The 26,736-nt window shown below is 50.6% G+C and overlaps 9 protein-coding genes across 9 annotated transcripts; 5 read left to right on the top strand and 4 right to left on the bottom strand.

The window, feature by feature from the left end:
• Positions 1–201: 201 nt before the first annotated feature.
• On the top strand, positions 202–5,265 carry IAQ61_010552 (uncharacterized protein; the record flags this gene model as incomplete). The annotated part of the gene is made up of 4 exons (XM_066098829.1): positions 202–304; positions 495–3,278; positions 3,327–4,362; positions 4,482–5,265. 4 exons carry the CDS (start codon positions 202–204, stop codon positions 5,263–5,265), a joined length of 4,707 nt encoding a protein of 1,568 aa, XP_065951374.1.
• A 980-nt stretch (positions 5,266–6,245) lies between these two features.
• On the bottom strand, positions 6,246–6,940 carry IAQ61_010551 (uncharacterized protein; the record flags this gene model as incomplete). The annotated part of the gene is made up of 2 exons (XM_003841899.2): positions 6,838–6,940; positions 6,246–6,456 (listed from the first exon to the last, which is right to left on the bottom strand). The coding sequence occupies exons 1-2, from the start codon at positions 6,903–6,905 to the stop codon at positions 6,246–6,248; spliced, it is 279 nt and encodes a 92-aa protein (XP_003841947.1). The 5' UTR covers positions 6,906–6,940.
• A 524-nt stretch (positions 6,941–7,464) lies between these two features.
• Positions 7,465–8,127, top strand: IAQ61_010550 (uncharacterized protein; the record flags this gene model as incomplete). Its single annotated transcript, XM_003841898.1, has 1 exon — positions 7,465–8,127. One exon carries the CDS (start codon positions 7,465–7,467, stop codon positions 8,125–8,127), a length of 663 nt encoding a protein of 220 aa, XP_003841946.1.
• A 4,411-nt stretch (positions 8,128–12,538) lies between these two features.
• IAQ61_010549 (uncharacterized protein) lies at positions 12,539–15,058 on the bottom strand. The gene is made up of 3 exons (XM_003841895.2): positions 14,734–15,058; positions 14,147–14,663; positions 12,539–14,078 (listed from the first exon to the last, which is right to left on the bottom strand). Exons 2-3 carry the CDS (start codon positions 14,510–14,512, stop codon positions 12,927–12,929), a joined length of 1,518 nt encoding a protein of 505 aa, XP_003841943.1. The 5' UTR covers positions 14,513–14,663; positions 14,734–15,058; the 3' UTR covers positions 12,539–12,926.
• On the top strand, positions 15,059–15,544 carry IAQ61_010548 (uncharacterized protein; the record flags this gene model as incomplete). Its single annotated transcript, XM_066098828.1, has 3 exons — positions 15,059–15,143; positions 15,199–15,282; positions 15,332–15,544. The coding sequence occupies exons 1-3, from the start codon at positions 15,096–15,098 to the stop codon at positions 15,542–15,544; spliced, it is 345 nt and encodes a 114-aa protein (XP_065951373.1). The 5' UTR covers positions 15,059–15,095.
• Positions 15,545–15,909: 365 nt separating this feature from the next.
• On the top strand, positions 15,910–17,908 carry IAQ61_010547 (uncharacterized protein; the record flags this gene model as incomplete). The annotated part of the gene is made up of 5 exons (XM_003841893.2): positions 15,910–16,102; positions 16,314–16,415; positions 16,481–16,771; positions 16,880–17,139; positions 17,410–17,908. The coding sequence occupies 5 exons, from the start codon at positions 15,910–15,912 to the stop codon at positions 17,869–17,871; spliced, it is 1,308 nt and encodes a 435-aa protein (XP_003841941.2). The 3' UTR covers positions 17,872–17,908.
• Positions 17,909–18,632: 724 nt separating this feature from the next.
• Positions 18,633–19,231, top strand: IAQ61_010546 (uncharacterized protein; the record flags this gene model as incomplete). Its single annotated transcript, XM_066098827.1, has 3 exons — positions 18,633–18,672; positions 18,794–18,876; positions 18,947–19,231. The coding sequence occupies 3 exons, from the start codon at positions 18,633–18,635 to the stop codon at positions 19,229–19,231; spliced, it is 408 nt and encodes a 135-aa protein (XP_065951372.1).
• Positions 19,232–19,357: 126 nt separating this feature from the next.
• IAQ61_010545 (uncharacterized protein) lies at positions 19,358–20,334 on the bottom strand (the record flags this gene model as incomplete). The annotated part of the gene is made up of 2 exons (XM_003841890.1): positions 19,358–19,943; positions 20,012–20,334. 2 exons carry the CDS (start codon positions 20,332–20,334, stop codon positions 19,358–19,360), a joined length of 909 nt encoding a protein of 302 aa, XP_003841938.1.
• A 452-nt stretch (positions 20,335–20,786) lies between these two features.
• IAQ61_010544 (uncharacterized protein) lies at positions 20,787–25,708 on the bottom strand. Its single transcript, XM_003841889.2, has 3 exons — positions 22,110–25,708; positions 21,859–22,058; positions 20,787–21,811 (listed from the first exon to the last, which is right to left on the bottom strand). Exons 1-3 carry the CDS (start codon positions 25,650–25,652, stop codon positions 21,079–21,081), a joined length of 4,476 nt encoding a protein of 1,491 aa, XP_003841937.2. The 5' UTR covers positions 25,653–25,708; the 3' UTR covers positions 20,787–21,078.
• Between the last annotated feature and the right edge of the window lie 1,028 nt (positions 25,709–26,736).

Raw genomic sequence — 26,736 nt, 5'->3', positions numbered from 1 at the left:
CCAGCCGACACTAAAAGCGGCTGATCCCTTTTGCGACCATGGAGCGTTTATGGCAGCCACACAAGGCTGGCTTTGTCCATCCTGATGATCGATGAATGCACGGAGAAGTAAGTCGTCGTGTTGGAGAAGCAACCGAATGCACAATGGGTTTCAGTTAGCATCAGCAGTCCTCGCTTGACGACCATCTCTCTAACTCCCGTCATGTTTGGCCTTGACAAAAAAAAGGAACAAAATTTGTCGGTTTTGGCCCCCAATCCATCTGCCATCAGGCCTCCAACATGGGAGGCTGGCACCAGCGCAAGGCGTAAGCGTGCGCGCCTAAAGCGCTGTCGGATTGGTGGACAGCCATTTCTCAACTGTTGTGCTTCACTGAGGAACGATGCTTGCGCCTGCGTATTCAGCCTCGCTTTGGCGCAAACATGTGGCGATCAACTCGTGCAGTCTCTATAAGCCAGCAGCCTTCCCAGCTTTTTTTTTTGGCGTGAGAAGCTGAGCTTTGTGTCTGGACTTTCTCATGTCGCATTCGAGGATGAGTCAGCCAGGATATGGAGCGGATTGGTCCCCGCTCCCGACGACGGACCCCTCGATCCCGCAATCAGTGGAACCTTCACAGCCACATTGTCAGTTGCCTGCCACCCCAAACAGTCACTACAACCAGCCCACCAATCCTACACACATCCCGCAGGAAGAGCATCAAAATACCCGTGGGCCGCTGAGAGACGTCCATGAGTCCCAGGGCTTGCTTGGGGATGCTACAAGGACAGATCACGCCCCTGTTTTCTCCTCCCCATTAGCATCAACAACCGCAGTCCCGGTCACGTCTCAAGACCCAGTCATAAGCTACTCCCACGAAGCGGACAACTATTCTGACCGCCCAGCAACATGGATACCATACACGTTGCGAAGGCCGTTTCTCCTCGCTCTCGCCGCAGTAGCACTTTCACTGTCGACTGTGCTCGCTGTACTTTGCTGGTATTCCTCCCGGAACCATGGACTGGGGAAAGATGATGGCTCCTCTGGTCTACTCATGGGCTGGAGATATACGCCCACCCTCATCGCTGTTCTCTTCACTCAGGCCTTGGTGCTGCTTTTTGATGATGTCCAGCGAACAGAGCCATTCGCGCAATTGTCCCGAGTTCGTTCAAACGAAGCTTCGGACGATGAGAAAGAGCAGGCATTGCAACTAGTATCAAAGGTCTGGTGGAAAACCTTTTTCCTCGGCCTAAGCAAGAAGAAAAACGGCGGTCGCATCAACACATTGCTGAGTATGTCGGCATTGACAACTGGCCTCGGGGTCTTGCTGTTCTCGACCTTGTCATCCTCTCTGCTCGTATCTGAGCAAGTCATAATCGTCAATCCAGTCGATCTTAGGCGATATGCCTTGGACTCAGATGGCTCCCTCGCCCTCGACGCCCGCCGCGAAACCTACTTCCACACAACAAGTGGTTTCAACTACAATGCCTCTACAACAATGTGGGTAACAGATGACTTTGTGATTTTCCCATTCCAAGTTCCAGGCCTCGAGAGCGACAACGAAACTATGTCAGAAGGGCTATGGGAAGCAGAGACCACTGTATACCAATCCGAGGGGAGCTGTATGACCATGTCTGTCGAGTCCCTCGGCACCGTGAACCTCACTTATACGTATGAGTGGGACAATCGAACTTTCACCAAGTATAGTGCGAAACCAGACAACGTGTCGTATTCTATCAACGACACCTCCACTGGATCAACACCAGGACTTGCTCTTGTCGCCGAGAATGGGTGTCGCATTCAGATTGTAGAGCTGCCACGGAGCCCCCGAACGATCCTTCAGGGTGGGCCTTTGTGGACGAATCTCTCCGCATCTCACGTTACATGGGAAGAATTCTCGCAGGAGCAGGGCGGTATCCCATGGGTAAGTTATGACGGTTGGTCGCCCATGCGTGAAAGCCCGCTGGTGGAGTTCAGCGAAGCCTGCTATGGACAAGAGTTACTATTTGTGTCGGAGCCATGGAGAACGACAAATTTCGATCCTGTGAAGGGATACGAATATTGGGGCCCTGACTTCGAGGCACGGGCAGAACTGTGCAACGTGACTCATTACGAAGCAACCATGCTCGTGTCCGCAGCCGTGAATGCAAATTCTATGCAGGCTACATTTGATCAAGAGGAATTCAAGGTTCGTCGGAAGCCACTTAGAGAGGGTGTACTTAATTTAGAAAACGCCGCCAATCTCGCTTTTTCAGGAACCAGGCCCGAGTACAAATCCTTGTCGAGCGTATACAACCATTACCAAATCAGTTCTGGATTGATTGAAGCTCTTGCCGTTCCATCACAGTCGAATAACACAATCATGATACACGATGATTCACTCGTTGCAAAAGCGACCAGGCTTCGAGGGAGGTTCTTTGGCGAACTCGTGTATTCCTCCCTGACCACCCGTGAGAATCCAAACATGGAGAACATCACCGGTCAATCGACTAGGACTGAGCAGCGTGTTGTCGTTATCGTTGGAATCGGAGCAGCCCTCGCCGCCATGTTCTTTTGCGTTGCTTGCTACTTGATCTTTATGATATGGAAAGCTTCGCCCAAATCTAGAGCTTTATCACTCCGGACAGATCCAACCACAGCTGCTGGAATGGTAGACTACATACATCATGAAGGATCCCACATCGTAGACGCATTCGCCGTTACCGAAACCCGCAGATTGAACGCACACGATGATGCCAAGGCAGCGAGTGGCTGGCAAATATGGAGCAAACGACCGTGGAACAAGACCTCTACCAAAGGTGGCACCATAACAACGACCACTGAAGTGCATGTTGATGCTTCATCTACTGGGTCTACAGAGTCATTGCAAGGAGCCCCACACGAAACTTCTCAGGACTGGCGACCAACAATGTTGCTGTCAAGGACACTGGTTGGGTTTCTCATCATTCTGATTGCAATCACTACAGCACTCATCGTGCTACATAAGGTCTCCGTTAAAGGGGGACTATATCGATCCTCGTTTGTCTACCACATGAGCGTTGGCAAGCTGAACGCACAAATCTCACCAATATCGGTGACGTCAACGCTACTCGCCGTGGCCTTGGCCCTATGCTGGGACTCCATCGATCGGTCGCTTCGCATACTTCAGCCCTACTTGTCCATGTCGAAGGGCCCAACAGACGTCCGTGAAGGAGCGTGTCTTTCGTATCAGTCGTCGTATTGGTTATGGGCGAGCTCCCGGGCTGCTTTTAACAAGCACTGGCTGCTAAGTCTGGTCACCTTGGGGACAACATTATTCCAAATTTGTAAGTTGAACCTCCACAAGTCGCTGTCGAAGTAAGCTTACAAAACAGTGATTGTCGCGATGGCGGCAGTATTTGAGCGACAGCCTAGCACCTACACGCAGACTGTCATGATTGATCGGCCCTTGACGCCGCGAAGACAGCCGCTGGTTTACCAACACCAAGCTGGAACGGCTGACGATGAATATCTATGGCCGTTGATGAAGACAACGACTGGAGACTGGCTGTACACTGCATTGGATGATTTGACTCTCGGGACAACATCCCCTCCTTGGACTCGAGACGAGTGGAGCTTTACTCCAATCAATCTGGACAAATTGCCGGCATTGCGCTTCCATCAGACGACTGGAAGGAAACAGGATGACTCTCCAGGCACAGAGTTACTGTCCTCTCCATCAAATGTGACCATTACTACAACAGCTATACGAGCAGAGCTCAAGTGTCAAAGCATCGTGCTTGCTAACAAAACACTACTGAGCAAAGATGAAACAGAGACTCTCAAGAATGAAATTCAGAAATTAACAAAGGAACCACCCCAAGGCGTGAATATGGATGGATATGTCCTTCCCCGTGCCATCTTGAACCGAACAAATTATCACACTACCCTAGCAAACACCCCCTTGCGTGTGGCTTGCTGTGCCAACAACACCGGGCAAGATCGCGATTCAGCTGTTGCCTACTGGTCACACCAGCAACCTGATCTCTGGTGGGAAGAAATAGACTTTTCCCTGCCTTCATGGACTGGTTTTGGACCCCCCAAATGGCCTGGCAATTTGATGCTCAAGTGGATTGTTGGGCAAGCGGAGACCACGGAATTTAACATCTATACCAATGGCGTTCCGAGTAACTACACGGTCATGTATTTCCCCACAATGCCCGAAACTCAGATAATGAGTTGCGAGCCGTCCATCGAATCTGCTGAAGCTACGGTCACTGTCGCTCGGTCATCGGGACAAGTGTTGGACTACGAGATTCTGCAGGAGCCCCAGCGTATCCTAGACCCTTGGGATGCAGCGTATCAGTATTCTGGCCTTGGAGAAGATCAGGATGCGTATGACGTGCAAAGTAACTATACTGTGTCATTAAGGTAAGTCAGAATCATATCCTATCATAAGCCCATCTCCCTGCAGGCCAGAGCGTGGACGAAATGGGTCTCGCCCATGCGTCATGACGTTAATACTTGTCGAACTATACTAATGATTCCAGCTACGGAGTATACTTCCTTACGCAACTCATTCAAGCTGCAAGTCTGAATCTGAATAACAACGATCCACTGAAATTCGAGAACTTCCAGGATGAGCGCTACAACATTCGCGACAGACAACTTGGTCTCAACATGGACTTTATGAGCTATTCCAACTATGTGCAAGTGAATCGCGACAACCGGGCGCTCCTCGACAGCGATACCATGTTCAATGTTTCGCGTCGCACGTTTCAGACATTTTTCCAGCACTACGCAAGCCGAACACGGTGGATCGACGGCAACCTCATCGCATACGACCAAGTTGAGCCTAACGGCGACTTCCAGATGCCAGTAGTCATGTCCCAGCGCATCGAAGTACTCGCTTTATCTGAAATCGCGACATGGTTGTGCGTCGCGATACTCGTCGTCATCATTGCTGTCCTCTTTGTTCTCATCATCTCTCTCAAATTCCTGTACCCGCACACGCTCCTTAGGCGTAACGTGAGATGCCTGGCCGACGCCATCTCCATGGTTTATGAGAGCGAGCACTTTGTGGAGCAAGTTGTTCGACAAGGTCCTGAGCAGTTAGCGAAGAGTGGGCTGAAGACCAAGTTAGCCTGGTTCAGGAACCGCAATGGGAAAGTGACATGGGGTATTGAGGTTGTGGATGATGGGGTGGAATGGATTGGAAAATCTGAGACAGTGGTAGTTTTGAGCGAGAAGCCAAGTCCGGCAAAGACAACGCCGGGAGGATCGGATGGTGCGGGTTTTATGGAAAGGAGCGATGGAATTAGGAGAGTTGTTTGACTTATGCACTTTTTCTGCGCACTGCCCAGGAGCATTTAGTAAGTTATCTTCCACTACATAGATGTGAATTCATCCTGCCACCTCTTGCTTTGGCTAAACACCTTTCGCTTTTTTTCTACCGCTTTAAAGTGTGATGGGACAGAGAAAGCAATGTGACGTATCGTCAGCCTGTTTGGTGTCGCAGCATGCATGAAATGCAGATGGCCATTCCTATTACAACAAGGCTACAGCTTCCAGCCTCGCCTTCAAATTGAACACATCCAGAACTCTTTCGTCCCCTGCTTTATATCTTCAAAGAACGGACTTGGAGAAAAAGAACCTGAAAGCTGATTATAGGAAGCCAAAGGCCATAGAAACTATCAGAGAGTCAGGTGACAACGCTACATCAACAAGAGCATACAAGATGCCGGGAAAATCTCTCCCTCTCTCGCAACGCGAGGGATCTCCGAGTGCAAGTCGCCCGAAGAGGGCAACTCTCGCTGCCAAGTTCAGACTTACCCGTACATGACTACCGCAGCTAACGGGGGAGGAAAAAAGCAAAGCCAGCGGCGTCATTGAGTGGGACGACCCCAGGCGGGAAGACGTGGAGTCAGGGACGGAGATGTTGTCAAGATGACAGTCTTCAAAGGGCCATTGCTGGTATCTGGCCAGGCAGACATACCTCGCTGCCATTCTGAACGAAGATGAATGTTCTCATGCGTCAGCACAAGGTCTTGGGGTAAAAGAGCATGCTGCTCGATTGCATGGCGACAGCGGCTTGTTGTAAGAATCGGGACGGAGTATTCCGGTGACTGGTAGGTATGCTCATGTGGCAGGCCGGACCATGCAAGCTGTGCTTCGCTCATCAGAGTGCCACGACATCGATGGAGACGCATCTGGCATTGTGTCGCAGTGTGCTGGCCTGCTTCGGAGGGGCCCTTCCATGTCCTGACTGCAAAACGCTGGGCAATTGGTATCCGTCGTGGCCGCTGATCATGTTATCATTGCTTGCGACGTGTGACCGGGCGGTTGGGCAGAGATCGCCTCATGATTCTCCACATTTCGTTCGGTTCTGTCCGCTGGCAGATCTGGTCATCGGGAATGGCCTTGCGTTTTCGGAATCGCATTGTTGCGCTGATCCGGGGGTCTGCATTCTCTCGTCGTGGTTTGCTGTACAACAATGTAGCGTTTTCGATACAAAGATTCGCGGTTCTGTAAATTATATAGAATCAAGTTCAACAATTCAGGGGTTAGTCAGATAGTATTACTGCGTCACAAGACCTGTTACCCGTTGGCAGCAAATCGACTGCGCATTTGACAACCTTACAATCCATCTTGAGATACCGGTAAGGAAACAGGGAACCACCGTTCGACTCACGCAATTTCATGTTACCGAACTACAGCAAAAAAGAAAGAGCTGACTATAGTGAAAAGCAATGTTGCTGCCCAAACGTGGTTGGGCTCTTGTAACCGGAACGACTCGAAGCTCTATGACCGTGCTTCGAGGGTTCTTGCTTGTTGTTGATGGCGCAGCAAGTCAATGTACCATCGATACAAGCGCCCCCGATCGTGAGCATCTTCTTTTGGTCTTACAGAGATGGTAGGATCGTGGTCGAGCGAAGTCTTTGAGGGTCGTAACGCAGGGGTGGACCTTGGTTCATACCGTAAAGCCACTCTTCACAGTCATGAATGTACCCTATAGATTCAGGACCAAAAAGTCGTCAATTCCAGTCTTTGCTCGGTCCTATCGTGCCTGGGAAAGTGGTGTTACTGTCGCACAACTTTAGTAGCAATGCGAACGGTATAGAGATTGGGGTTCAGGTTTGCTCGAGCCGTTTTGAACGGTTTTCTTTGACAGCCAGGGAGAGCCCAGGTCTCCGCCTCATTATGAACGCGAAGTCACAGAGTAGGCCCGATTAGCAACGAACATACCCAGCTGCGAGTCGAATCAAGGATCGCAGGATTACGGATTGAGCGGTGCGCGCTTCTGATGTCATAGCATAAGTTCGATAGTTTGAACGGAGGCTACGAAAGATGGGTTAGCTTTCCGTCACTTCAAGCGCTCACACACCTACCTAAGGCTTTTTCATATTTAAGCCGCCATTCCTACGAGCTTCGAATGAATTTGTCTTCTACACCATCTCGACTTCCTCTCAAGCGATGTACTCCTGACACAGGGTTCAAGAATTGGATATTGAACAAACCGATGAAGTAAACACCATGTCTCACCAACGCAGCCGATCCCGCGTCCGCTTTGCTCCACGCGACGAATATGAGCCGATACGCGGCCGTCCGCAGTACAGGCGCTCAACCGCGGATTCTCGAGAGAGTTTCTACTCTCCATCACGATCTCGCTCACGATCTTTGACCCGGGAGGTCGAAAATCGACAGGTTGAACGCCATCGGTACCAAGCACCTCTACCACCAGCAGCAACACCGCGCTCGTCAGCACCAACACCAACACTAGTACCAGCACCAGCGCCAGCACCAGCCCGGGACCACAGAAAAGAAAAAGAATGGTACCATAAGAAGACGGTGTGGACCAGTCTAGCCACTGTCGCCACAGTAGCCGCTCTACTCCCATCCACCATATCAGCAAAAGCCTCAGTCGACGCCGCACATGCTTCCGGCCGTGCTGCGAGAGCGAGCGAGAAGAGCGCACGTGAAGTAACCAAGAGCGCGAGGGCCAGCGAGATGAGCGCAATGGGATCCATTATGAGTGCCAGAGCGGCGACGAATTCGAGCCTTGCACAAGGCCATATGGATGAATATGGTAATGCGATTCGGAAGAATGGTTATGGTGGTGTGGAGAGATTGCGGGTCAAGCCTCCGATTGTGGGTGCGTATGCACAACGAGGCGGAACTTCACGAAGGGGGTGGTAGTGTTGGCATTGGGTTTAGGCGTTCAAGGAGCAGCTTTATCGCAGCATTGTAATGAATATGAATACGAGTAATCAATATCCAAACGCATGTTACTTTTTGACCATCTTGACTCATATTTTGACTCTAGTTACAATGTGCGTATTTGGGGAGATCTGGATCAAATTGAAGTGGGAAAAAGGCCTTGTTAAATTTCTTAAAACAATCCACACCGATCTCTAGACCTTGTTGGTAAGGTAAAAATTAAACTTAAAGTTATATTTGCATAATGCGGTAGAGATGAGTGTATTGAGTATGGTAGGTTCAGTAGTTCCCAAGGTCCTCTACACATTGCACGTCTACTACCTGAAGAACCTCATGTTGTACATTTGAGTGTTTTAAATACACACAGCCTCGTTCTTAACAAGTGAAAATACCGCCGCCACAGTGAACATAATCGCAAATATTCACTTCTGTACTACAACACTGTAGATTTCTTAGCATATGCCCTTCAGACTGCGATGAGATCAGAATTTAGAGTTAGCTTTTGGGCACTTACATCGGTCGTACACTTTAACAAGCTTGTCAGCATCTAGTCGTTGCATTGTAAGATCGAGGGCATACTTACTTGTTGGGGGATTGCATCCTTAGCTACCAGCTCAACTGGAGTTGCGGCAGCAAAGACAGCCAGTATTGCAATGGTGATAAAGGTCTTCATGATAAACAGTTGTATTGTGCTTGATCGAGGGTGCCAATAGTGCAAATCTGGTGTAGGAATTCTGGTACGGAAATAGTTTCGTTAGGATGGGTTTCACATTTTGCCCCTGGCATATGTGTGAAACTTACCGAGTGTGAAAGAGTTGGATGAGCTATTTATTGAAATTTGATTGCCAGAGCGTCCTATTTATGTCCTTTGACATGACCTCAGGTAATATGTTCGTCCCAGAGGATCCTCCGGCAAACCGGGTACCGGTATTCTCCATTGGACTGGAACTCAGAACTAGCAACGGACCAATCCATCGGACAATCTTAAGGCTGTGTCAAAAAAATAAGCCTGTTGAAATTGGCATTTGTCCCAGATTGAAAAGTCAGTGATTGACTCGTGCTTATTCCGGGACTCGATGATCAGACCAGAAGACCCATCATACCCCAGCCTTAATATAGAAATACTAATGTTTCATCACATATGGATCCTACAAACAACCTCTGGAGACTATCAAATGCATAAGCAATCAAATCCGTCTACCTCATTAAGTGGCATAAGTTATGGGCGAATTCTTTGCTCGTGAAGTAACTGCACATCGAAGTGGCGTGGAATGAGCTCGTAGAAGATGTCAGTTGTAATGATCCCACCAGAGAGTGAGACCTAGACTAGACCATACACAGTCTTCAGACATGTATCTATACTGCTCCAATACCTCGTTTGAGCTCGCAGTCTGACTGGAAAACTATCAATACAAGTACATTATCTCATTGTTGACTTTTGCTCATCTCAACTGTGACTCACTGTTAGGTATCACGGTTGACATGATTGACATTTGTGGTCCTTTAGTTCTTACCCCAAGGCCTTGTTAAGACAGCTGATAGGACTCTAGCAGTCAGACGGCATTGTCTAGACCAAGGTCAGCTGGTAGCTCAACTTCGAGGTCCACTTAGTCCAGTCATCTTTAGCAACCCTTTATAGAAGTCACACAAAACATACCCACCGACCCGAATACGCACGTTCCTTTGAAGCACAAGGGTACTACAACCGAGCCTTCTGCTCTCTATTCCAGCCACCAAAACGTCGTTGTTAAGACTAGCAACCTCGGTCACGTTGACGACACTGCTATTCATATCCCACTTGAGATTCGGTAAAACGGCTCGAGGTATGAAGTTCATGTCCGTAATCACAACCTGCTCTCTACTGTTCCTAACAACAGGAAGCTGTCTAATTGAGCACACAAAGGCTTGTTACGCCAGCGCTCATCATTGCTGTGGCAATGAGCAAGCGGAATGTGGATAGGTTCGGCAATCCTACTTGTTAGGTACTCATCGATTTCGCTTTAAACGATAATACTACCAAGACACTTGGCGTTCTTCAACGGAATGTCGCGCACAGCAATACAGTAAGTTTGCCGGACATTAAATCTCCGAATCTCGGTTCATCGAGAACTCCGAAATTTTTCGAGGCAATTGAACTTTTTGAGAAAAGGGATCGGATAGCAAGATCTACATTTGATCCGGAAGCACCGGGCGCCACATCATAACCTCTTATGGTCAGAAGTAAGCGTACTCTCGTCCTCTCGTATATGGTTTAGATACTTGGCTTGGTGGCTGTACACACAGAGATACTAAACATGGTGACAGAATAAGATGCATTGAAATCGGCGGTCATTGGGTAGTAAGCTACGTATCGCCTCAGATTTGAAATGGCCTGATCTGAATCCTTCCATTGTATGCAACGCCCAGCAATATCAATAATATCGATATTACTCCACCCCACTTCAACCTGTTAGCTACAAGTGTCACTATCCTACCGCCCTCGTAAGCGCCGAACTCACCGATACTCGAGCCACGGGAAGGAACTGACTACCAGAGCATCAAGAAATGTTGCTTACACATCACAGTTTCTTGCTAATTACTATGTCTAGGCTTGCATAATTCGCCAATATATCCACTTGCTATGCTGTAAGTGTTCGTGGAGACAGCTGCCGGACGACGGTAAGTGACTATCAACGCGGTCGGGACAGAAAGGTTGGATTCTTTGTCCAAACTCTACCTTAATCCTCTACCAGCACCGCCTGAATGTGCTGGCTGGACCTGACTGTATATAGTGAGAAATTCCGTCTTGTCTACATGATAGAAGTGGGCGAGTTTCTTCAGGCCGTTACCGTACCCTTGCTTAAGTGGAGAGAAGCAACGAATGCAGTAGATGCGAGGTTTACGATTGCATACAAGAGTGATTAACTTATCTGTTGAGCACTTCTGATCAAACTCAGGCGACGGCAGCTATTTCCATCGAGTACAAGGATGAGACGCTGACTGTCTATCGAGTTTTTCCATTCACTCATTACATAGCTCATCTGTCATACATCTTATCTCACTAACTGCGATCGAACAATCTCTAAGGGTGGAATTATACCAGCTGGCCAGGTGCTGCTCACCACATAGAACCACGACCCAAGTGAGATCTATTGTATCTAAGATGCAGAAAACATGAAAAGTCACTGTGATGACTACCATAAGGCTTGTCCCATCAAAGCCTCAATTATGCTGTCCAGCACAGGCGTATCTACACATACATTCACAACGATACGAAGGGTACAGGCTAGAGTGAACACTTCTATTATAACAAAGAAGGTCAACACAATCTTGAAATAGCCTGAATTATACTAATAACATGTTATTAGGATATCATCTGGGTTCTAATTACTCACCAGGTTTACTTAGGAAGTTTGAGAAACACGAAAACCCTGGTACAATCTCCGATTGTTGCGTTTTATTTTGTGCCGTCAAGCCTAAAGAGACAAGATCGAGCGTAGTGAAGAGGAAGATAGATAGACAAAGTACGTTAATGAGCTGTAGAGCGCCTCTTTGTTGGAGAAAATGATTGATATGCGATGGAAGAAAGATAAGCTTGTATTTGTCGGGAATGATTGTTGCATGATGTTCTTAGGATGCGCCCACAAGGCTAGAGCTCTTAACACGCACTACGGTAAAAAATTGTTTACTATAGAATGGTACGCTAGGGGTTTACTATATAGGTGTAAACTGCCCTTGTGTATACCTGTAAATAGGTTTAAAGTAGTAGTTTACTTTTATTAAAGTAGTAGTTTACTTTTATAGTAGGGGTTTAAATTAAGTATAAAAAGTAGTTTTATTTCTATTATACGCTATAATACCTAACTAAGACTAAAAGGGGTAGAAATGATTAGCTTCACGCTATACGCACATATGACATAATAATAAGTCATGATATTTTTACTAATAGGAGGTGGTGATAATAGAGGTAGTGGTGATAGAGGTGGTGGTAGAGGTAGTAGAGGTGGTAGAGGTAGTAGAGGTGGTAGAGGTAGTAGAGGTGGTAGAGGTAGTAGAGGTGGTAGAGGTAGTAGAGGTGGTGGAGGTAGTAGAGGTGGTGGAGGTAGTAGAGGTGGTAGAGGTGGTGGAGGTAGTAGAGGTGGTAGAGGTAGTAGAGGTGGTGGAGGTAGTAGAGGTGGTGGAGGTAGTAGAGGTGGTGGTGGTGGTGATAGAGGTGGTGGAGGTGGTGGTGGTAGAGGTAGTAGAGGTGGTGGAGGTGGTGATAATAGAGGTGGTGGAGGTGGTGGTGGTAGAGGTGGTGGTAGAGGTGGTGAAGAAGATTAAAGAAAGGAGGGGTAAAATACTTAAATAGTAGGAAACTAGGTATTACTACGTAATACTAGTAGATTAATAGAAGTAGAAATAAAAGTAGTTTACTTTTGTGGAATACATGGTATAATAAACCCTATTTAGGTTTACTTCTTCTACCTAAACTACTTCTTAGTCTACTTTAGATAAATATAGCTACTGTAAACCGGTTTTGTACCGTAGTGTTATGTATGTTTTGAAAGTTGAGCTAAGTCGAATTCGTGGATTCCCATGGAATTATATTAAACAAGCAAGATGATTGTACCTAGAACTGTAATGCTGAACAAGCTAGCTGCCCAATCTAACTACTCATGCGCGCGAAGTATCTATCTTGAGTAAGGCAATCCGGGCAAGGAAAACGCGAAGATAAAAGGATAGGAAGAGAGTTACTAAGATGATAAATCGATTAGTCAGGATAGGATAAGAGATGCGGCTGTTTTTTACATCGATGTCTACAAGAGATCATGGTCAACAAGAGACGAAGTCGACACAGGTGGCGATGGCGGCTCTGCGATGTCAAGATGTCGTCTCTTGGAGTCCATTGGACTTTCTGCACTCATATCCTTCTCCATTGCACGTTTCAATGGTGACCGCAGCGGCGCGCCCAAGTCTTCACCATCGCTTTCCTTCGTGCAGGCTGCCATGGAAATTTTGTCCACTGTGCTCTGTGACAATCTCTTCTGTTCCTTCTCTTCTTTCGGCCTCTTGAGAAATCTCCTCCACTTCTTGATTACAGACATGACCAGCGCCACGCGTTGGAAGTGCGTGATTGGTGGCGCGGGCTCGATGCCGACCCAATCGATTCTTCGTAAGCCAACCATGGCTTTGCTATTGAATTTCTTGGCGAGTGTCATGGTGATGAATTCGATTTGCTCTTCATTCATGGTTTTGTCTCGGAGGCCAAAGCGTAATGTGAGATAGGCTTTGGGAAGGGGGCGCCATGTGGCTTGCTGGAGGTCACGAACTATGCCAGGCTTGAGGGGGACGAGGTAAATATGGGGATCACTGTGCTGGACCGTTTTGCCACGGTCCCAAATGCCACAGGGTTGACGATGGCGGCGTTTGTTGAGGTTGATGCGTTGGCTCAGACTGAATGTGGAGAAGGGGCGCTCCCCTGTCCCTAGGAGTCCTTCTTTTCCCACAATGGCGTCAATTAGCGCTCGGGTGAAGGAGTAGTCGCCTGGCGATGAGGTAGTTTGGTCCAACATACAGGCGCTAAGCAATTCGCATTTCTTGTTGTACTGCTTGCTGGACTTGACATGGTTGCTTGAGTAGCAGGTGTCAAGGATGGTCAAGACATCAGCTTCGACATCCTCATGCTGGAGTAGGTTTTCGACTTTATTCCAATTTGCCCTTGCGTCCATGGTGAATTTGCCAGGCAACGGTGATCGAGTGGCTGTGAGCTCCAAGTACTTCTCCGCCTCAGGGTATCGACCGTGGCCGGTGTAGTATACAATGAGCAGATTGTGCGGCCCGTCATTGTCGCGAATGAACTCGCTCACGTGGGCATCAAGTTGGTGTTGGGCTTTGCGGCGAACATTCAGTTCCACAGTCTTTGTATCATAGTGGAAGCGGTCACGAAAGAGAGCTTCCAGTTCTCTAGTCTACGCGTCGGTTAATATAGCTTCGGTGGTGGAGAAAACGCTGAGTCCAGACTTGATCGCCCACGTACCTCTTCACCCGTGTTGAGCTCTTTGTCTAATTCATCCGCCCACCTGATGAGAAGAACTGCAACTCTGGCGTAGCCCTCTGGCAGGTCCATATTCTTAGCGATGGCTTCACCCCACCATGCTTGCATGGCCAGCGCCTTGTTCTGGAAGTCGACATCCTCGTCGGCCGAGTTACCAGTAGTACTGTTCAACAGCGGAGTCAAGCTTTGCGAAGGCCCTGCATTCCGTGTCGACTTTTGTTCGATCGACTGGATACAAATGTCGAGGTCTGCTGTGGCATGGATGACGGAGTTTGGAAGAGGATTTGTCGCGCTCGATGCAATCTCTGTCCTTACAGCATCCGCTATTTCAGATGAGAGAGAGGCCATTGGTCAAGCCGAGGAGTAGGCTTCAAGGCTGGAGGAGTTCGCAGGACAGAGCCATAATAAAGAAATGCGTTTGCTCGCTCCATCTTTCTGCCTCCATAGCGGTGGGACATGCCAGATGGCGGCAAGAGTGCGCAGTCAGCCACGCATGCAGCTAACGACCCGCCCATCAGCCGTCGTTGCCTTGAAATCTGACGTTTGGGGGCCGAACATGGCATACTCACACCAATACGATGGGCATGTTGCGGATTGAAGTTGGCACTTCATGCAAGTACTAAGCGCAATGGCTTGAAGGCAGTGTCGCATTGTCCATTTCTGTCAGCAAGGCAGTAATTTGGGGGGGGCCGACATGGTGAGATTCTTCAGCCAGAACTCAAAGGAGCGGCTATGCATGTCGTGAACCCCCTGCAACCTGTTGAGCGTACACCGGTGAACCTTCTGCTGCCTGGGGCTGCAAGGTAAAAATTATGGACTGGGAAGCTGGTGATGACATCCTCTTGGCTATATCAATAGGTAGTTTCTTGCCTTGAAAGGCACCACACACAAGGCTCTCCTATCGTTTCAATCTACCACATCTCCAGCCAACATGTCGACGAGCAAAACAGAGGACCAGCCCGCGCAGGAGGCAATCGAGGCAAGTAAAATCTGGACCCTTAGCTTTGTGTGGCAAAGCTGATGATAAGCTGCAGGATGAGCATCAGGATTCTCTATCCGATGATAGCGATGAATGCATGCAAAAGTCCGGCGTAGCGAACGATGTCAACGCCCTCATGGTAAGCGCTTTTCTCCATTCTTCAAGTTTTACGCTCAATGATACCACAGCAGGGCACGCTTTTCAAAAAGGGCGACACAGTGCACATGTCCGTTGTAGAAAACGGGGTACGCGACATGGGCATCTTCAAGATCCACAAAGGAAGATACAGCGAGAGCAAAGCCACTGCAGTTTTTCAGCTCTGGGACGAGGAGAAGAAGGCAGTACACAACAAGGGCAAGTGGTACCGCGATGGGGTGTTGAAGATGGAGCGACCCGCCTGAGAATTGTGACGTGTTACATTGGCTGTGGCTGAGCTCACCGGAATGACCATGGTCAAAATCATGAGAACCAATCGTGTATGTAGTACTCAGGCTGGGTGGCTGTGACTGCGGGAAGACAGCAATGATCCTCTTACCCTTTTGGTTTACTCACCATACTTGCGGTGGTTATTACATTGACGGCTCACCCGCCTCAAAGCTTCATGAGCCAGAGTGTTATGAGCCACGCATTGTATACTTTGTCATTGCAATCATATGTGAATTTATGTGCAAGGATCTCCCCATCTTCCATACTTTTGTTGGCCTTGCCACTCGCATTGCCTAACTCACTCCATCTTACCTGAGCTGCGTGCGAATAATTTGCCAAAATGGCCCCTCCTCTACGTACCATGACCGACGACACCTTTACCGATGACAAGATGTCTGAAACGCCTGCATCACCAACAAACACCGACACTACACTGACAGGAGACGTCGTAGTTGAAAGAGCAGATGATGAAGGGTCTTCGATACGGTCGTCGGAGTGTCCCAGCTCAGTCGATGTTGAGAGTGCACAGCCTCGTAAGTGAACATGTCCCGCGATTCTGGCCCCCAAGGCATCCTGCACACATGGACGCTAGCTACATGGTTCAACTCAGTCGCCTGCTCCTACTATTATCCTGCCTCTTCCTGTTGCAAAGCTGTAGCCGCAAGAGTAGCAGGAATATCTGACAGGGGACAAATGGGGGCCGCAACATTGCATCGTCACGAAATCATGCTAAGACGACGTCAGACAATTCCAAAAAAATCAAGCCCAACTTTCTACAGCGAATAACTTCACCCTTTCGGTCAGATCCGGAACCCGCAGCAGTCACTTACACGAAGACCCGAAAATGTAAGCCCAACTTGCTCAAAGCCGTGCCAGACACCGGCCCACAGCTAACCCGCCAAATCGCCCAGTGGAAAATACCCCCAGAGGCTTCCCCCAACTCGCCGCCTTCCAAGCCAGCGAAGCAAACTTTTCACTCTACCGGTCTTACAGCTATCTCCACTCCCGCGTCCTCCTTGACTTGCAAGACGAACTCCGCTGCCTCGAAAACGAACTCGATGAAATCGACTGGAACGACTATGAAGTCGACGTCAACCGTCTGCGATCCCGAGACTATGATTCCAGCTGCAGCAGTGACTTGCCTGGGACCCGGACGCGCAGGGTAGTCCTGCGTGAGATCAAGGAGAAGTTGATTGAATATGGTGAGTCTGCCGAGCACTATTCTTGCATGGAGTCAAACGGTTGAAAAGACGATGAGCAAATGACAAAGGATAAGAAAGATGAAGTGTATTCATACTCACCCTGCGTAGACGACATACTTATCAAATCCCGCACCTTGGAATCCTTTCAAAAGCCGTCTGACCGCAATTACCGCAGCGTCCGGCGCTACCACAACAACAAGAAGCCGCTCATGGACGCGCCAATGGACGCCATACGCAGCAAAGAGGACGTGGTTTCGCTGACGGGTGGGCGTGAGTGGGCGACGTTTGATGGGGGCGTGGAGTCGAGTATTGGGCGTGTGGATCAGGCGCTTAAAAAGGTGTTTGGGCTGAAGACCCCGCCGCTGCAGGTATGATGGTGTTTTCTTTTCTTTTTCTTTGTCCTTTTCTTTTTGCGTGGATGGAGGAGGTGGTTAGGATGGGAATAGGAGTCGTTGTGGTATGCATGGCCTGGTCAATTCCATGTTCACTTCCACCCGGAAACCAGTCAATTCATTAGAATTTTAGCACTGTCACTACCTCTTCCCTCAGCCGTACTGCTTCATCCCACTACCTTCCAACCACCTCAACCCCTCTTCCAACCTTCCTCTCTCCAAACAACCAACTAACACCAAGCCCAGCCCCTCCTGCGTACCCCAGAACTCCAGGCCAAAACCACGGACCCAACAATCTCCTACTACAGCAGCACGCGCATCGACAAGCTCGTCAACATCCTCATCACCTTTGTAATCTTCTGTCTCCTTGTCGTTCCCGTCGTAGTCATGTACCGAATCACCGGTGGCAGTGGCGGTGGCGGTGACATTGCCAGTAATCCCACGAGCATTGCGAATGCCCTGCTGAACAGCACTGGTGTAAATGCAAATGCGACACTGGATAGACTGCTAGTGTCCGCGTTGTCAGCGGGATCGGGGAATGCAAACACGCATAATACGTTCAATGCCGTGGGCGTGCTCATGGTCTTTACGTTGCTGTTTAGTGCGGCCATGTCGTTGCTGACGCGGGCGGCGCGGCATGAGTTGTTTGCGGCAAGTGCGGCGTATTGTGCGATTCTTGTGGTTTTTATTGGGAATTTTACTGGGTAGGGGGATCTGTGGATGATTGCGTGGAGGGGATCGGGGAGGGGATCGAGTGGTCTTGTGTGAAGTTTTGGAGACTGTGCAGATTTGATGGACCGAAGTTTGCGAATGAATGAAAATAAGTGTTTTGAGAAGGATGTCTGTGTAGCTGATTGTGGAATCCGATAGTGCTGCATGTATTGGTAGTAAGTGAATGAGTTTGTGGTCGACATGCATGTTCAATCGGCTGGGGAATAGTTAGGTGTGCGACGAGTAGCAATAGCAACAAGAGAAACAGCGTGAAAGTTGTCAAGTATGCAAGGCAAATAACCTTAGAAAGTAAAGCCATTTCATTAGAAAAAAGAAAGACGGGTTGAAGACTAGACATGCTTCAAAACTGCTGAGCGTTTCTTCACTCTTCCGAAAAGCCTACCGTATACCATCACCATCGAACCCAGCCCGCTCAAGTACAAAGCCAGCAACAAACAACACACAGGCTGGAAGAGCATCTTCCATCTTTCCTCCTGTTACAGAAAAGCAAGGCCTGTCGACACACTTCCGCAGCCAAACAGAAGCGTTCACACGGCGGATCCGTGTTGCGAATTCAATCAACGGCCAACGGGACCGAGTAACGTAACTAACGTTAGTAACTATGTAACTACAACCCCCCACTTTCCATCCCGTCCCACCCGCCCTCTCTCCCCAACCCCCGCCCTCTCACCAATAAACACCACCACCAGACCACACACACACATCACCGCGTAACCACCCAAGCACCGAGCACCACAATGTCCAGCGCCGCCTGTATTTTCTGCAAGATCATCAAAGGTAAGCCGGCCACGGCTCCCCTCCGGCCCATGCCCTCCCATCTACCGGGGGCACGGCGCCAAACACGCAAACAAGACAATCACAACCGAACTAACACGACCCTGCCATGCCCGCCCCCCAGGAGAAATCCCCTCGCTCAAAATCTTCGAAAGTGAAAAAACACTTGCCTTTCTCGACATCGGCCCCTTGAGTCGCGGTCACTCTGTACATCTCCCCCTCCCCCTCCCTCACCACCCCACCCTACTAACAAACACCCCCCCACCACCTCCTCCAGCTCATAATCCCCAAACACCACGGCGCAAAGCTCCACGACATACCCGACGACCAGCTCTCAGAGATCCTCTCCGTAACGAAGAAGATTGCACAAGCACAGCGCCTGGTCGACTACAACGTGCTGCAGAATAACGGGCGCGCGGCCCATCAGTTGGTCGATCATGTGCATTTTCATCTGATTCCGAAGCCGAGTGCGGACGAGGGGTTGGGGATTTCGTGGCCGACCAAGGAGGCGGACAAGGGGGAGTTGGCGAGCTTGTTGGAGGAGATTAAGAGTAGGATGTAAAAGGGAGGAGGGGGGGTGGTGTTGTAGTTGTTGTTGTGGGGCAAGGCTGGTGGTGGGGTTTTGGTGCATTGCATGGTAGGCTAGGGATATGAGAACAAATGAGAATAATGATGGTGGTGATATCAATCACTGCCCCTTGAACACCGGCTTCCTCTTCTCCCCAAACGCAACCAACGCCTCATCCCTATCCCTCGTCCGCACCACAACCCCATACGCCGCATTCTCCGCCCTCTCCCCCGCCGCACACCCCTCCACCGCCTGCAACGCCGCCCGAATCGCCACCGGCCCACCCTCACAAATCTCCCTCGCCAGCCGCACCGCCTCACCCAACACCTTCTTACGCGCCGCCCCCTGCGTCTGCGCCTCCTCCTCCCCAATCTCGACCAGCCGGTCGCAGAGACCGAGGAAGTAGGCCTCGGGCGCGGCCACCCGCCGGCCCGTGAGAATCATGTCGCGGGCGCGCGAGAGCCCAATGAGCGCGGGGAGACGGTAGGTGCCGCCTGCGCCGGGGATGATCGCGAGCCGGGTTTCGGGCAGGCCGACGACGGTGGTCGAGCCGAAGACGCGGAGGTGCGTGGTGAGGGCTAGTTCGAGGCCGCCGCCGTATGCGGGGGCGGCGAGGGCGGAGATGGTGGGGATGGGGAGGCGGGAGATGGAGGTTAGGGTGTTGCGGAGGGAGGTGAGGAAGTTTGCGGTGCTTTTTTGGGCGATCCTGTGTTAGCTATTGAAAGCGTGTTGGAAATGAGGAGTTCCAAAAAAAAAAAAAACAGGACAACCCACTCCTCCTGCGTAAACGTAGCCCTTTCCTTCAAGTCTGCGCCTGCGCAAAAACTAGAATCCACTTCACTCGCAAGCACCAGGGCGCGCGTGGCCCCACCCTCGCCTTCATCGTATATACTACTGACCTGGTGGTTCAGCTCGGCGAGCAATTGCCTCGAAATCGCATTGCGCGCTGCGGGCCGGTTGAGCGAGAGAATGCGTATGCTGCCGCAGTGCGGTGCTGGTACGGTGGAGACGGAGAGGGAAGGGGCTTCAGATGTCGCGTACGTTCTTCGTTGGAGTATGCGGTGGAGGAGCCGCGGGGTGGGTCGTGAGAGGAGCATTGTTTGTTGTGGTTGATGGCGGGGTTTGGGGCTGTTGTGGAGGGGGGGATGTTTGCGATTGAGGCCTTCTTTTGTATATATCGAGTATACAACCCAAGTGTATCCAGAGTATACACCGTGTTCCACGCCCCCCAAAGCTGTTCACTGTTGTGTCTTTCGCTTACTGACACTGGGTGGTAACCCGTAGGAAGCCGAGGCATGGACGCCGCCACTTTGACGCTAACTTGGTTGAGACAAGAGCCATGACATTCACGACGTTCAACGCTCCCTCTCCGCCCCTTGACCAAAAAGTATGATAGTGTGAGTCTGCTGAGTCTGCCAAGCCATCAGCCTGGATATGCCTATGTTTGCACGCATGCAAAGCATCCAAGTGCTGGCACTGGTGCTAATGCTGTTGACCCTGCTTGCGCCGAGTCGCATGATTTGAAGTAGTCGAAGACAAGACATATATACGCACATCATCACCTAAACACTACTCATTCACACTCATTGTCAACATTGTCAAAAGGCCATGCCAATAGCCATCATGTAGTCATGCCAACAACAAACCCCACCCCCCACTGGAACCTTCAAAGATTCCATACCTTGCCCTGACTGTCCAATCCCAGGTATCTTATTCTTCCTGCCTTTAAACGCCCATTGTCAAAACACCGCACCTCCTTGCCTCCTCCAAAATATCAGCATTTCCTTTGTAACCGCCTGCCCACTGACTCGGCCTCCCCGCCCATTTCAATCCAACCCCTCCTACGCCCTCGCCGTGATATAATCCTTATTCTCAATCGTAACGCTCTTGGTCATATGATTGACCTTGTACACACCCACCAACCGCGCCGCCAGCTCAAACATATTATTGCGCAGCGAAATCACCACAAACTGGGCGTTGCGCGTGCGCTCCTTGATATAGCCCGCAATAATACTGACGTTGCGGAAGTCGAGAGCCGCATCAATCTCGTCCATGACGTACAGCGGCGTCGGCTTGTAGTGGTGCAGCGCAAAGACGAGGGCGAGCGAGGCAAGCGTCTTCTCCCCGCCAGACAGGTTCGAAATGATCTTGTACGACTTCTTGGGCGGCTTGACGGAGAAGGAGATGCCTTCGAGGAAGGCGTCGGTGCTGTCGGCGTAAACGAGGTCAGCGAGACCGCCCATGGTGATCATTTGGTACATTTCTTTCAGCCGGGCATTGATGAGGTCGAAGCCGGTTTGGAATTCGTCGCGTCTTCGGTTGCTGAGATCGATCCCTCTTGCTTTTACAATGTCGCGCATCTTGGTAGCTTCGGCAAGGTCGGCCGATCGTGCGGCGTGTTCTTCGACGCGCTTGCGGTATTCCTCTAGAACAGAGAGGTCAACTTGGGTAGACTCATTCTTCTTTTCTAGCGAGGCGATGGCCGCTTTGAGTTCGGACTTGTCCATGTCCTGGAGCTCGTCTTTGCTGAACGAAGGGAGGCCTTCCTCGCTTTCCTGTGCTTCGCCGAGATCGCTGAAGAACATTAGAAGTTGTATATTCACAGGGCTGCCATTACTCACGTCACATTCTGGTAGACTAGTTTGCTCATCTTGTCACAGAAGTAGGCCTGCTTCTTTTGGAACTCGCTCAGACTCTTCTTGCCCTCATCGAGTTTATTCCGCATCTCAATCTCGGCAGCACGGGTCTCATTGAGCTCGGCCGTCCTCTCATCGAGCTCCTTCTTCAGGACCTCAAGTTCCTCTTTTTGTGTTTCGAGCGCCTATCACCATGTTAGCAACGTCCAAGTGGTATCCTTCCTGTACAAACATACCTCTTGCGCCTCCTCGGCCTGTCTCCTTATGCCAGAAGCATCGCGATGCTGGGCAGCCATATCCTCTTCGATCTTCTCGGCCTCTATTGCGAGCTTCTCAAGCTCCTTGATGGCGTCTGCGTGTGCCTTTTCATGCTTGATTCGTTGCTTGTCCTCTTTCGACTTTGAGACTTCGGCGGACGAGGCTTGATCCGTCAATGTATCAATTTGTTGCTTCAAGCCATCGACTTTGGCCTTTTGACTTCGTAGCTTGACACCACCAATCTCCATGATCCTGTCTTGAAGCTCCTTGATCTCTGCTTCGACATCCGCAGTCTCAGTGTGGAGTTTGGCGACCTCCTGTTCGAGCGACGCTATGGTCTTCTCCAGTGAAGTCACACGGCCCTTGTCTGATTTCGTCGATGACTGCTCTGCACCAAGTTCTTCAATGCGTCGTTGGCAATCCGCGAGGTTGCGGTCGTAGCTTTCCAACTCTAGCGCTAGCTTTTGGGCCTTGGTGTCAAACTCGGGTAGTTGCTGATTGAGATCCCGCAGCGCGGTCTCTAGTTCCCGCTGCTCTTGTTGGAACTCTACAAAGGTCTGTTCGAGTATGTCCCGATCTTGCTCGAGCTTTGCAACTTGGTCCTTGGAGACATCTGAGGCCAACTTGGAAGACATCTTGCCCTTGACAACGCGAGTGCCACCACCACTCATGGTACCAGCCGTATCGATGAGCTTTCCATCGAGCGTAACAACTCGCCAGCGCTTGACGCCATATGCGATGCGTTCAGCTTGGTCCAGGTCCTCGGCTACCAGGGTGTTGGTCATGACCTGGAAGAAAGCAGGTTTGAGCCTGTCATCCTTGGGCTTCACAAGATCGAAAAGGCGGGGCACGTTCTCAGGTGTTTGTACTGGCGACATATCCCGCTTTGCAAGGCGATCAAGGAGAATGAAATTGGCGCGACCGAGATTGTTCTTCCGCAAGTACTCGATACACTGCTGACCAGATTCTACAGTGTCCACAACCATATTGTCTAGCTGTGGACAAGCCGTGGAGATGGCAACATCATACTTTTGGTCAATAGTACCGAGATTACCAAGCCGACCATGGAAGCCCTCAATTCGACCAGACTCCTTGAGACGCATGAGACCAGACAAGACGTTGCCCTGGGTTTGCGCAGAAGACAAACTAGCACGCGCTTCGTCTGCCTTTGCCCTAGCGCCAGACAGCTTCGACCGTACAGCTGGCTCCCTTTGCGAGAGTTCTTCGAGCTGGGCTTGAACCTTCTGTAACTCTTTTGCAATGCGCTTTTTCTCAGCTTTACACTCTGCCAGTTCTGCAGCTTTGGCCTCTTTCGATGCCTCCAGGCCGGCTATCTTCTCCTCGATACTGGCGATGCCCTTGGCTCCAGCGTTCTCGCGCTCACGCAAGATGTCGAGTTCACTCTGCGCAACCGCAATAGCTGACTGCTTCTCGTTGATCTTGGCACTCCAAGGCTCGAGAGACTTTTGCTTCGCTGCAATCTCGTCAGAGAGACCTTGTGTCTTGCCCGCAAGGCTGCGGCGCACAGATTCCAGTTCTTTTTCTTCAATCTTCATGCTTTGTTCGAGCTCGGCAATCTCCTCATTGTAGCGCTCCAGATCCGCAGCGTATTGTTTTGCCAGTGTATCAGCCTCGGACCTGCCGTAGCTGCTCGTCTCCTTGGTCTTCTCAAGCTTCTTCTGCTTGCCAGCCAGAAACTTCTTCTTCTCCTCGAATTTGACAGTCTCTTTGTCAATGCGAGCAACTTCTTTTTGCAGCTCCTGGCTCTTCTTCTCGAGCTGTTCACAGCCCTTGGCACCCTTCCTGTACTGCTGTTCGAGCTCTTTGATACCCTCTTCGTTGCCTTGGTGCTTCGCTATCTCCTCGTCAAGATGAGCTTGTAGTTCGTTGACGGACTCTTGGGTGACTTGGATGTGATCGTCGAACTCGGAGATGTAGATTTGATAGAGTGTGCACTGCTTTGTGGCCAATTCATTTTCGTCGCGGATGTATGCCAAAGCCTTGTCCTTTTTCTCTTCCAGTCCACTCTTCTCCTTCTCCACGTGTTGCACCCGGGCGTTCTTTTCGCGACAGACCTCGTTCAACGTCTCGAGTTCGGCGGCAGTATCTTCGATGGGCGCTTTGTATTTTGATGTCCCAACAATGTCTTCTAGATATTCGAGCAGGCCATCGTCGTGTTCACCCGTAGCCTTTGGCTTCATCTGCGCAATAGACTCAACTTCACCCTGTAAGATTAAGAAGCGCTTGTGGTCGAGATCGACTCCTCGGTCTTTGAGTAGTGTTGTGACTATAGTGAAGGTGGACTCTTTGCCATTGATGTAGTACTTGCTCGAGTTGTTCTTGAAGGCTCGCCGTGAGATGACCAGCTGTGAGTCTGGAATGACCTCACATCCGCCAGCAGGCAGGTCCTTGACTTCTTGGAAATGAACTTCGACTTCGCAAAAGTCCAGGTCTGGATAGGCAAACGAGTTGTGAATCAGGGCCGAAAGCTTGCCTTGTCGCATCTTGCTCGCACGGAAACCGAAGACGAAGAGCAGCGAGTCGATCACGTTGGACTTGCCAGATCCGTTGGGTCCTACTACGGCTGAAAAGGAGGCATGGAAAGGGCCAACCTCTTGTCGGCCGGCATAACTCTTGAAGTTGTTGAGAACCAGCCAGGTGATGACGGTCCTTTGTTTTGGCGCATTTTCGTCGTGCAAGACTGGCATCGCCGCCGCCCGCCTCTTTGCGACAATCTCGGCTGGCGTCTCCTTGAGCGGTTGCTGTGAGCTGACATTGTAGGCCATGCCCGCCTGTGGCTCTGTTGGTGCCTCTGGCTTGACCGTCGCCTCTGGTTCAAGTGATTGACGTGAGTCTTTAATTTGTGTAACCTCTGCGAGTGGCTCTGGAGTCCCGCCTGCCCTTGGGGTCCTTTCCCCATCGTCGTCCAATGCTGTACTGCTATCCGCAACGGACTGTTCCGCGGATGGCTGCACAGGAGTCTGCTCGTTTATGCTGCTGCTCGTGATGTCTGCAAGCGGTGTGCCCGGCACAAGTGTGTGTTCACTGCTCTCCTCTATTCGCGAGGCTTCAGGCGAGGCAGAAGCTGCTGGTGTAAGCAACTGCGATGCGTCCTCCTCTGCAACGCTGTCTGCCACACTCTCGGCCACTGAGATCCTGGGTTTGCGCCCGCGCTTCTTGGGGACGGTTTTCACCGGAGATGACGCCCTGGTGCTTTCCTTTGCAGGAGTGAGCAATTGCGAGGGCTCGGCCGACTCTGTAACCCGCGTCCGTCGTCTCGTCGCCGCTTTGGGCATGGCATCTTCATCCTTTGCTGCAGCTTTCCGTGGACGACCTCGGCCTCTTCCCGTTTTGAGCGGTGCGGGTGCAGGTGTGAATTCCTCCTCTTCTTCTTCTTCTTCTTCAGCCTTGACTTGTGGGCTCGGAGTGCGGTTTTCCTCTTCGTCCGAATTGTCGATGATGGGCGCCTTTCTGCGCGTGGCGGCGGCGCGTGTAGACTTGCGCGGCGATAGGGAAGCCATTTTTGTGTTTGTCTTGTCAAACTGGAGGGTTAGGAGCGGTTAGAGCTGTGCTGGCCGCCGTTTGCGATGTCGTCTTGGGTGAGGTGCGAGTGCGGGCTCGCATGTTGTGGTGTGCACGGACCCCGTAAACATGCAAAACGCGCCAACAAGACGCCCCGCGATGAATGGACCCTCTTTGTGCTGTCGACCGCGCAGACTAGGTAATGATACTGGCAGTTGGCCACTGTGAGTATACACTTGTCCTTGTAGAAGACTCCGTTGCTGCATTTGTTTCCAACATCTCGAGCCATGGAGCGCCGAGCTGAGATGTACTATCATCTTTCGAATAGGGAAAGTTCATCGTCACGTTTCACAGGCACAAGTACATGGTAGAAGGAGGATCAGGATTGTAAGCTGAGCAAGCACGAAGAGTGCTGGTAGAAAAAGGTCTCATGTATACCAATGGCTACTGACGTGGGACTCGAAGAGAAACCACTATTCCTTCAGCAATGTGTTTTGGAGAAGCAATCAGGACATGCAAGTGACAATGCACTCGTGCTCGGGGTGCAACGGAGGGCTGTTGCCGCTAGCCCGCAAACACTCTAGTGTCCACCCCTAGCGTGTCAGACAAGATCCAGGGTCCAACGCGTAATCGCAGGTACAATCTGCACGTGCCCTTATCAAGCTGTCCACATTCCCCCGGCCTGCCTATCTGAGTGGTCGCCCTCCCATGGCTATTTGCATCCTACCTACACATGCAGCCTACCTACCAGCCTACCATGCACATCACACGCCTCATACAACCCGCCTGACCTGGCCCAGCTCGGCGTAATGTGATTGCTGAGTGAGTGGCTGGCCTTCTTGCTTCTCCCTTTCATAGCCTACTTTGGAGCCTAGAGTATAAGATCTACTACTCCCCTTTGCAACCTTCTCTTTCCATGCTCCTTGTCCACCGCTCTTCTCATCCACTTGTTACCTCACGAAAGACATACCTGGTCGGACTCCACCATCTACAAAGCACACAGACTTATCCAGCCGGCCTCCAGCACCATAAACTAGTCGCCGCCTCTCGCACTCTTCCTCTTCCGGAAGGTGATTGTAGACA

Source organism: Plenodomus lingam (genome assembly GCF_022343315.1).
Source record: "Plenodomus lingam strain CAN1 chromosome Unknown contig_8, whole genome shotgun sequence".
Lineage (NCBI taxonomy): Eukaryota > Fungi > Ascomycota > Dothideomycetes > Pleosporales > Leptosphaeriaceae > Plenodomus > Plenodomus lingam.
This window is presented reverse-complemented; position numbering and strand designations above follow the sequence as displayed.